The sequence below is a fragment of the Micropterus dolomieu genome, linkage group LG17 (genome assembly GCF_021292245.1).
Source record: "Micropterus dolomieu isolate WLL.071019.BEF.003 ecotype Adirondacks linkage group LG17, ASM2129224v1, whole genome shotgun sequence".
Lineage (NCBI taxonomy): Eukaryota > Metazoa > Chordata > Actinopteri > Centrarchiformes > Centrarchidae > Micropterus > Micropterus dolomieu.
The window spans coordinates 9,884,381-9,895,523 of NC_060166.1; the positions used below are offsets into that span (position 1 = coordinate 9,884,381).

General features: G+C 41.1%; 1 protein-coding gene across 1 annotated transcript in view; it reads right to left on the minus strand.

The window, feature by feature from the left end:
• Positions 1-1,274: 1,274 nt before the first annotated feature.
• The window catches only part of LOC123986046 (calsyntenin-2-like), a 279,612-nt gene continuing 269,743 nt past the window's right edge, over positions 1,275-11,143 (minus strand). The window contains exons 12-16 of the mRNA XM_046074108.1: positions 9,500-9,711; positions 4,747-4,917; positions 4,358-4,503; positions 2,525-2,648; positions 1,275-1,342 (exon numbers count right to left, since the gene is read on the minus strand). Coding sequence (XP_045930064.1) covers positions 1,275-1,342; positions 2,525-2,648; positions 4,358-4,503; positions 4,747-4,917; positions 9,500-9,711 — 721 coding nt within the window. The remainder of the gene's footprint in view (positions 1,343-2,524; positions 2,649-4,357; positions 4,504-4,746; positions 4,918-9,499; positions 9,712-11,143) is intronic.

The window sequence follows — 11,143 nt, forward strand, 5'->3', positions numbered from 1 at the left end:
ATAAAATGTGGAAGGTCTAAAAGATCCGTATCCTTACCTTCTACCTAGACAGACCTTCTCAGTTACATATGAATCCAAAAATGGTATTTGACAAATTTAATCTGACCTGAAGTTTTCTTCAGTGAAAGAAACGTGCAAGAAACAAAGTGGTACATTGCTACTTATGGTGTTTGCTAGTGATCCTTGCTCTGTATTTCAACTAATACATGCCCTCTATTGTTATTTTTTTTTTTTAAACGTGGCACAAATTATCTGACTGACACACAGAAGAGAGCACAAAAAACTTGCCCCATGTTTAAGCTTTTAGTTGGATTTGTATCCAAGGCCTGCTGGATTTGATTTAGTCAAAAAAGAGCTAAGAAAGCCAAAGAGATTGAACTGAGTCGTGTGTAAGTTACAGATTTTTTCAAATATATAAAAAAAAAAAGAAAAACAAAACTTAAGTGCATTTAATTTAGGTCTCAGTGCAATACACAGCTGCAAAGATGTATCACAAGCTCTATTTAATAGCATAACCACAACGCACGTTTAGGGATTTCTCTTGATCTAAAATGCTTATTTCTTCTGCTCTGATCTCCAGCCTACTGAGATAACACGACTTTTCTGTGCCTGCCCTCTCTCCACTAGTCCCGGCTGGTGTGTGTGCGTGTGTGTGTGTTTAACGAGAGAGAGACTCACAGAGGACTCTTCAGTTGATCATTTGATTCAGTCTAGTTCCCTAGATTTTCACACTAAATCCACGGCCTTTGATCTTCCTCGCTGTGAAGCTTCATGCAGCCCCTCACACTAACTCTGTATGTGCACACACACCCACCCCGACATTTTCCCTCCACTTTGTACTCTACATACATCATCATCATCATCTGAAACATTCACATGTGCTAAAAACACGTTATTGCTGCATCTACAACTGGAAATCTCTTTTATTTTTAGTTAGTGCCATACATTTATTCCTGATTTCCATCAGCCCACCATCCTCTCTGCTCCTCTGGCCTCCTTTTCACACACACACACACACACACACACACACACACACACACACACACACACACACACACACACACATACTAACACATAGACATACAAACACTCCAACTCTCTGAGCTGTTAACAGCACTGGCCACAGAACTCTCCAGGAATCTAAGTAGAATCCATTAGAGGCTGATGAATAATTAAATCTGGTGTGGTAGATTAAGACCAATGTCTCTCCTCACCATGTTCTCTTTACTTCAGATCACTCACATGCACCAAGGGAGGGGAATATGCCTGGTGAATCATTTGAGAAGGGGAGCGAGTTTACACTGCTCTCTATCACCGAGGACCTCTGTGTGAGAGCAGCAGTCTGATGAACAGAACGATAAACAAACTAGAAACCGAGCGCTCCCTTGGATCTAGCCGTGTTTACCCTGAAATGGATAGCTGACATAAAAACTCATCTCAGGCTCAGTGGTTCGCAAGAAGCTCACGGGTCTGATCCTCAGCATCCTCCGTCTGTGAGGGTTTCCAAGTGCCCATCGGTGTTTTATCAAGTCATCTTAAAAGCATACCCCCCCTTCAGAAAATCTTTATACATCACTCATTTCACATTGTTAATGCTTCTCAAATTGCGTGTTGTAATTAATTTTTTTGTGCACTCGCTTTCTCTCAACCTGCCTTGTATTATTGTACTTTTACTTTGGTTGGACATTTACTGCATTTCCCAGGATGCCATTTGACAATCCCCAGAGCTTTGGCGTAAACTGAGCTGTAATGATAGTAGGGGTAGTAACAAGAAAAGCAATTTCTTTTAGTCAAGAAAAAGCGTGAGTCATGGATCCTATTTGAAACATTACACGTTGTGACTACAGGAGTCTGGAGCATTGAGGTTCCTGTCGAGAACAAATCATAAATAATACAAAATCTTGATTTGGAGGGAGCACCACTTCTATGTTGGTGTTTTATACCCCACATATTCAATAAGCAATTGAATCGAAATTCTGCTTACAAGAGATGTCACATGGCTCTCGCATTACGTTACCTGTCATCTCTTAGCCGCTAGGAGCTGCAGTTAGCAACGTTGCTGCCAAAGGTAGGAGCTTAGGTAAAAAATGGCCCCCTCAAACAAGTCGGGGCAAAGAAAGACAAATATATGTTCGTTGCTGCCAAAGGTAGGAGCAGGTAAAAAATGGCCCCCTCAAACAAGTCGGGGCAAAGAAAGACAAATATATGTTCAGGGCAGGTAAAACTTGTTTTGGGCAGGTTGAGATAATTTGGTCTACTTTTTGTACTATTTGGGGCAGTTTCCTTCTACGCAAAATTAGGCTATTTTCCAATAAATCATCCCCGCCTCTCCTATGTTTAGATTGAGCTCTGTGATAAAAGACTTGTTAATGTGTTCTTATAACATATAATATAACATTATCCATGTGATATTAAAATGCCAGGATATAAAAACAATAAAGAATGCAAATTGAATCTTATACATCAAACAGTTTGTTACAAAGGATTTAGAAGCATTGAACATAAAACGTGCATGTTTTCTTACCTGAGCTGTGGCTGGGGTACAGCTCATGAATCATGGACGGATGGTGGACCACCTGCATGTACTGAGGCGGGGCTACCATGTGACTGACATGTTCCCCAGCTTCTGAACTGTGCAGTACGCTCACCTGGTTGGGAACAGATGAAGTAGAAGTGATGATGTTGGAAGGTAAAATGATCACTCAGTCCCAGTGTTTCCCAAATGTACGCCTAAACTTGGCTTGACTCATACAAATGGTATATTTGAGACAGAATAAAGTAAAGACTTCAGAGAGAGGGCAGGAGAAATGAGAAAGTTAATGTATTTATGCCTTTTTGGGGACAGGGTCAGCTCAATACAGGGATGTAAAATGTAAACTAGATTTAAAGTAAACACCAGAGAATGTATAAATAAGTCACACAGACCAGAGACAGAAAGAAACAACAGTTAGCCAACACATGGAACTGGTCTCGGCATTTTCATCAAGTAAGAACAGTGTAATAAATCTGGGTGTGTGTGAATGTTTCTGCCTGATTCACTGTAGAATGGGTTAAGGTCTCTTCAGGAGAAGTGTTCTGTGTTGCAGTTTTGCCTTCATTTGATATGTTGAACCAGGCTGTGTCTGTGTGTCTGCGTGCTAAAGGTCTACTTGTCTCTGGTTGCTTTGGAGTTATGCTTTAACTTCAAGTGCACCTTTAAACTGAAAGGTTCACATTAAAGTGATTGTTAATAACCCGCCTGTTCATGTAGTTTTCACTACACACATTTTTCATCAAATAGAGCTTCAGTTCAAATGTTTTTTCTGCATATTTCTGGTATACATGGAATTTGCCATGTTTCTGCTGCTATTTTACAAAAGATATTTGTCACTAAGAGTGAAAGTGATGCTACTGGTATTCCTGCTGCTCTTCTTTTTAAATTTGCTCTTGAAGTGACAGTGTTACCAGACACCTGAGCTGAGTCAGCTCAGTTAATTTGTCTGTTCAAGCACTTTGGACCAGTTGGTAGTAAGAAGCAGCATTATCTCTAGTGACAACGTGCGATAACTATTGCTGACTAACAAGTTTTAATAATGATTTTTGAAAAGATATAAATTTTAGCAATTATGTACAACATTATCCACTATTTTAGAGCTGCTTGTCAGCCCTAGTGACATTTTCTTAGATTGTCTGTCCTTTTAGGAGTGTTTGAAACATATCTCAGGCCTTTTCAACATTTTTGCCACAATAAATCCTTCAAACCAGCAGAGCGCCCCTGTGTTGTCAGTAACAGCCAATCACAAACATGCATTATTGATGACGAAAGTTTCATTTCAAAGAAGGTCTTTTTATTAGGTAGGTTTATTGTCACGTGTGAAATTGAGTTGTGTAACTCCAATCTGCTACATAGCAGACAATATACATTAATAGAATAGAATAGAAATCTCAAATAAACTATCATTACTAGAGCAGTGCTGAGGATGAATTAGAGTTTAAGTGTCTTTCAGAAATAGTAAGAAATGTACAATTTTTTAGAGCCCTAGGTTCAAATTACTTGTTTTTTCAACTACCAGTCTGACCAAAGATATTCAGGTGGGCAGCTATAAAGAATGGCACATTTTGACAGCCAGTGAATGTTTGGTATTTTTGTTGAATAAAGACTGAAATGATTCATTGATAATAAAAATAGTTGCCCATTAATTATCTGTCAGTCAACTAACTGATTAGTCAATTAATTGTTTCAGCTCCAATTGTCAGTTTCATCCATCTCCATTTCTGTGGATATTTACCTGTTACATAACCTGTATGATATTTTGCTGAATCTGTATCACTATCGACATTAGAAACCCACATGAGTCAGGCTGGAGCCCACACTGACCTCAAGGTTGAACTCATTGCTGGTGTAGCGTCCGTTGAGCTCCGAGCAGGTGAGGCGAAACCTTCTCTCTGCTAGTTGTTCGGGCTGCCAGTTATAGTAACGCACCTGTCGGATAACCTGTTCATAGTTGGACATGGAGTCCACACCTGTGGAAAGAAGCAGGGACACAAGAGGGTTGTTGTTGCTACTACATGTAGGGAGCTAGTTAGAGGATAGAAATAACCTGTAACTTATGGACATGCAGGCGGTTGAGCTGTTTTATGCACGTGTCAAAAGGAGGAGAACTGTTGTTGTTGTTACAATAATAGCAGTGGACTAAATGTTATATCAACCAACTGGCCAAGAACCCACCACATGTAGCTTTTGGTGTGGTTACCATAGTTACCTACCATATATGGACATGCCAGAGGTGGAGTTAGTGGCGTCGAGGTGTTTTCCGAGCATAGTGCTGCGCTGCAGTTGGAGGGACTCCTGCTCCGGCCTCAGCTCCTCGCCCAACACCAGCACATCACAGTAGTCCAAATTATGAATAATCTCCTCCATCACCCCGGGTCCACGTGCTACACACACACACACACACACACGCAGCTGTAATTTTTACCAGTGAATATTAGTTAGCCATTACCTTGTTTGGTTAATCTTGGCTTTTCAAACATGAAGAACTAAAGGCAATACAACTTGTACGGGTTAGTTTCAAGTTTTGGTTTAGAATGTGTTCTTATTGCACTGCAGTTCTCTTCGAAGGCTATTTTTTGGCACGTCAGTGAGCTTACATTACTTACTTCGGGTACCTTTGTTCTCATCTCACTAAATGAACCAAACTAATACTGCTCCCAACACGGCCGATGTGAATTTATGTACCCTTAATTGACCCTTTGCTAAGAGATTAAATCGTACTTCTCCTTTCAACCTCTCTGGGTAGCGACTGTAACTATTACAAGTGCCCCAGGAACAGCGTTACCATGTGACCATATCTTGGAAAAATACAGCAAAAGAAAGCCAAAAAATGACTCCTTTTTGTATTAGGGACAATGGCGCGCAGCCATGAAAGTGTCGACCTCAGGAAGAGCTATACTGTGCTGTGATTGGCCAGCCGTGTGTTCAGGGCGTGGCTTAGCGAAGGGTCAATTGTCACATGACAGTCTGATTGCTGTTGCCATGTCAAAACATTTGTGGAAGAAAACGCTTGCCATTATTCAAACAGTATAGGGCACAGCACACTTGCTCCCACTCTCAATCTCCAATTATTTGTCAACTCTGTGAACACAGACAGTGCCATGAGCTGCCGTGGTAACAAGTCCCCTCAGGCAGCTCCCATCACAGCAGTGCTGGGTGGCTGCTGGGGCTCTTTGACAGTCTGCTAAGCACTAGCCTCCACCTCTCACTGCTACCCAGCCTTCTCCCTCACTGGACACTCCTTGGGGAGTGAACCGGCTATGCCCATTTACCAGCTTCCCAATGGATAACGATAGATATGTGATGTGTATGTCTGGATGGGGGTCTTTGGAGGGATACAGAGATGAGGTGGAGAAACGGGGAAGAGTGAGCAAATCACGCAGAAAGAAAGTTGTGTTCCAGAAAAAAAGATACTGCTGTATTGCTTTTGTGTATGAAGGCATTTATTTAGTGCAGTTTTTTGGAGTTGTAGGGGCTTGCAGGGAACACTTTCATGTAGCTGTAGCTTTTAAGCCTTTGTTAGCTCATTGTTTTGGTTGAGGGGCAAGCAAGTTCTACTTAGCAGCAGGGAGCTGCCACTGTACACTAACTGCTAAGCAACTTGCTGGTGAACGTAATAAAGCAGCAGCTAAACAGAGATATTTCCCTCAGGAGTTGACGAAAAACAAAAATAGAGCAAAAAAGGTAGTGAATACTGCACTGACATTGGAAACACCCCTTCAAATGAATGCTATAACGTTGCTCAGTGTCAGCTGGATGTATAAGTAAGCAAATGTTTGCTAACATGTTAGCTTAAAACACAGATGAGTTTTTTCAGCTTGTTTTGGAATTCTTCCCCCAAGTGGCCAAAAAATATCAATAATAAGAAGAAAGCACGCTGTTGCTCAATTCAGTATGCTCATGGATTTGGTTGCTCCAGGCTAAGACCAGTAGCTTGTGGTGGCTAATGTTAGCAAACTTTAGATAGATATTTCTGTGTAAATGACATTACTGAGTGAGTTGGCTAAATACTTCTCTCTTTCTTCTCTTTTATCACAGTAAATCCACTCAAATGTTAGTAAGTAAAACAGAAAGACAAAAAAATATACACATTATAATGGAGACAATGTTGTTTCCTGCTTTTTGTTTCTTTTCACTCACCTAAAGAGGATGCTTTATAGCAATTTTAAAAAATTCTTGAAAAATGGAGGGAAGTAGCCTCACTTTAAAATTTAACTTGCATTTTCTTTAGATATCTTCCGAAAAAATTAAAACCTTTTATTTGTCACATTTGCACTACCCATGCTGTTACCTGTAAACTTGCAGGAGAGACATATGAATGGAAAACAAAAAAAATTGAGTGTGAGTGTAGGACTGTCCCAGGAATAGTTTGTTTGCAGCCTACACTGCTCTTAAAACTACACTGTGGGTGGGACGAAAAAAATCGAGCTGGGCTCCCCAGAAAGAATTACTAACAAGAGAAAAGAGATGGAGAGCCACTGAGTGCAGGAGGGGTGGGAGTAAATAAAAGGAAGCAAAAGAAAAATTCTAAAGAAGAGGAGAGAGAGAAGAGGAGATGACCCTGAAAGCAAATGGGTAAAGATGATAAGTTAAAGGGAGAACTGATGACATTGGCTCTGAGTAAAGGCATCAGAATAAGCCTTAAAAAGATACTGTGGTTTGAGATGGAGCGAGGAATGAAGCAGTGCGGAGCAGGCTCAATAAAAAGACAAATGAATGACAGAGAGAGACAAAGAGGGAGGCAAGAGGGTGATTAACAGGGTCCAAAAGAAACTTACTACATGCCCTGCAAAAGAAATGTGATTTATCTTGAATCCTTTAAGCCTCGAGTGAACACAAAATCTGCTCATTATGAAACTTCATCATGCCTCCCTCTCCCACACACACTCTCTCCTCATCTCTTTCTTTCCATTTCTGTGTCTTTCTCTGGGTTTCAGCTAATCTCTTTCCCCCAGCTGCAGTCTCTATTTCACCAGCAGAAAGAGCTCCTGAAAGCAATGCCACTTTCTGCTCCTCTTCCTTCGCCGCATTACACACAATGGAGGGCTAAAACCTCTCTCTGGCTCTGCTTATCTGTTCCTAATTGGCTGTGAGCTGCGGGGCCCAGGGCCGAGCCGGGCCGAGCCGGACTATTCTTGCCGGGGTGGTCAGATCCTTGGACGAGACTAGACTGGTCAGGATTTAAATGTCATACTCATTTGGCGCCAGTCAAGGCGGTGTGACCCTGAGAATCAGTCTTGTGGGGCGTCTCAGGTCTTACTCAGCAGGAGAGGGTCTGCATTCGCACAGAGACAGATACAGGAGTGTATGGAAACAGTGGAGAGGCTAATACCTCCAGACTTGTATGGAGAGAGATGGATTCAGCAGGAAATTAACTCAACATATTGCAGAGCTCCATGGAACAAAAGGCTCTAGCTTACACTGTAGATTACAGCTGGTGAAAGGGGACAAACGGACAACTGTATGTGAGGGGGTGTTACAATATAGCTGCACGTAAATACTAGTGGTAGTATTGTACTCTATGTCATGCTACTTTTGACTCATGCAACTTCTAGTAGACAAACATTAAAATACTGCTTACTCATTTATGCATTGTAATGCTGCAAAATTACAATGTATAATGTCAATTTACAGTAACCAGTAAGACACATACAAGCTTTTTTAAGGCTCTGGGAAAGTTCTACAAATATAAAACCTTTTATGGGTTTAAATTAATAAGAAATTGGCAGCAAGGCTAAGAGGCAGGGCCGTATCCAGCCGTTCTGACGTCCAAAATTCCTCTCTTTTTGCTTACTGTAAAATGTTGAACATGTTTGATGAATCATCTTGAAATCATGGGCATTTACATAAATTTTTCCAGTGGAAAGTGATCTGGGGCGACTAGGTAACCTCGCCCATCGTATGAAAGCACACTTGAAGGTTAGTGTTATGTTAGAACTAAGTTAATATGTTACAAGTCTTACTGTACATGTACTGAGGAGCGAAGCACAATCAGGTCATGGCCGTAGATAACAAGAGTGTTATCATGTGTATACTCTTTTGAGTGATCTAATAACCCAGGTGAGGAAGGTGTGGGCGGATAACAAAATCTGGAGGACCTGATTTAAACACCTTTTGTACCAGCCTACATATTCTATTTGACCCTGAAATACGTCACATGACTCTAACTATGGTTTTACTTCAACTTCTACTTCTTCCACCTTTTGTGCAAACACATAATGGAAAAGTGAGTAGATAATTACTTGTGAATCACACAGACTCACAAGTAACTACTTCATTGGAGTTTTGATAAGCTTTATTCCCACCAAACTAGATCATTTGGCAATGTGAGAGTAAAAGCACAGCTTTTGTTTTGTTGCCTTCACAGCGTGAGCAGACGTACCAGATGAAAGAAATGCTCGCTGCTGCCGATTTGCAGTCTCATGAGGCATTATGAAATGTTCAGCTCTCTCTGAAGGTTTGTTTTGATGGCGAGACAGGTGGAACTGCATAGGCTATGGGACTTCATGAATGAGTGAACACATTATCAATATGAAAAACAGTTGAAATATTTAGTGAAGACAGATTTCTACCTGCAGGGAGGTATGCATCTCCTACTTTGTAAGGTACACTCAGACTTTTTGGAGTATGAGCTTGTCACTGGAATGGTAGTACATTAAGATCACATTCCCTACATTTGTACCTTCAAAAGCAGCACGCATGGACAATACTTGGAAAATCTTTGGCTTCTTGTTTTTCCCTTTTCTCCCTCTGTTTTCTCCCTGCCATGTAGTCCATGCTAAAGCTGCCTGCTGCTGTGTCTCTGGGCATGGAGTACATGTAAAAAGATAGTGAATTTACTCCAACCAGAACAATCCACAACTACATATAGCCTCCAACATTTTTTTTTCACTTGCTTCAAGCATGATGAAACCAGTATTTCAAAACTAGTGCACAGAGCTTACCGATGTACGTCACAGTCCATACCTGTGTGATGTGCGGTGGCGTCCGCCCTGGTGACTGTGCTGATGATGTGGAGGTCCTGGAACAGAGCTATGCCTCCTGGCGCTCTGAGGTCGGAGGCCGGCTGATTCAGTCTCTCCACTCCGGAGATGGTTATCCTGGGCTCACTGGGCTGCAAAACCATCACCACTGCATCGATGCCTGGTATGGTGATACAAGTGTCTTCACCAAAACACCTGGGCATAGAGAGTTGAAGAAAGGCTGGAGTGTGAGAGCTGGATGACTGAGACGTGAAAAAGGAAGCTAAAGATTTTTACTACATTAGCTGTGCTCAGCTATGGCATGAAGATACTGGTTTGTCACTCTCCAATTTAAAAAGCAATTGGTTTACAAACATCTCAATTCAGCCTGATGCAGCGCTAATGTTAGCAAGCAGAGGACAAGTGAAGGCTGCGTAAAACTCCTACTTAATTATACGGTGCAATAAGCATGGTTTGGAAATATGAGGGTCAAAAGATTTCTAAATCTGAGCTACATTTCCTCAAAAAGTACAACATCTTTAGATGTCTAGATTACATAAAACTGTTTCAACAGCAAAATGTAGTTAGGACTTGCTACATGTTTAAATGTTGTCATACTGATGAAAAATGTAGAGAGATGTGGAGATGTCAAAAAACTTGTTTTAGCCAGACTAGCTTTATTTCAAAATCATTCCAGCACGTAACCCCCCGTAAAACCAGAAATTCTTGATTTTACATTTAGTTATTTTTTGTTTGGTTTAAACTAAAAAGATGTAACATGTTAATTAGTGAAATTAAAAAGTGATTGTAGCCTTTGACAGAACCGGGTTAGCCGTTATCCCTTTTTTCAGTCTTTATGCTAAGCTAAGTTAAGCTAATCACCTGCTGGTGCTAGCTTCAGTCTTATTATCTAACGCTCAGCCAAAAAGCAAATGAGTGTATTTCCCTAAATATCAAACTACCACTTTAGTCTTTAAGGCTCACTGGAAAGGAAGTGTTTTAATTTGTCAGTAGAAATAGGAATGTATTTATTTGTCTCAAAAATAGTACTATTTAACTTTTTAAACTTATCTGTGGTTAGCTGTGTCCTCTTTTAAAAAAAACAAATAACATTTCTTTCTCCTGTGTATGTGTGTCAGAGTAGCCAATAATTACACTGAGATGACAAAACATTTTTTTCTAATAAAGCTTATCAATATCAACAGGTCCTATTTGCTGCTCTAAAAGCTGTTCAATCCAGATCCAGGCCTTTGTGAAACATGGAGAAAACGCCCTGTCAGGGCTCAAGCAGCAGACACAGACCTGCAGCAGTGTGCCTGCTGTGTTTTCATACATGCATGTCGGCCTCCCTGCCTGCCTGTTAGACAGCATGTGTTTAAACACACAGCATCCACTGGCAACCTTAAATGGACGGACCAACCTTGGCTCTCTATGACTTGAGCTAGCCAGCTGTGAGCTCAAAACAAAGCCACACAGAGATCGGCCATTTTCACACTAATGAGTGCAGACATCTGACTCAAAACCATTCTAATGCATCGGTTGATACACGCATACACACGGCATAAAGACTGCAGATTACACATCAATCAAATGGAAAACAAGAGACACTAAAAAGAGGAAGGGGGGGGGGGGGGGGGGGGGGGGGGGG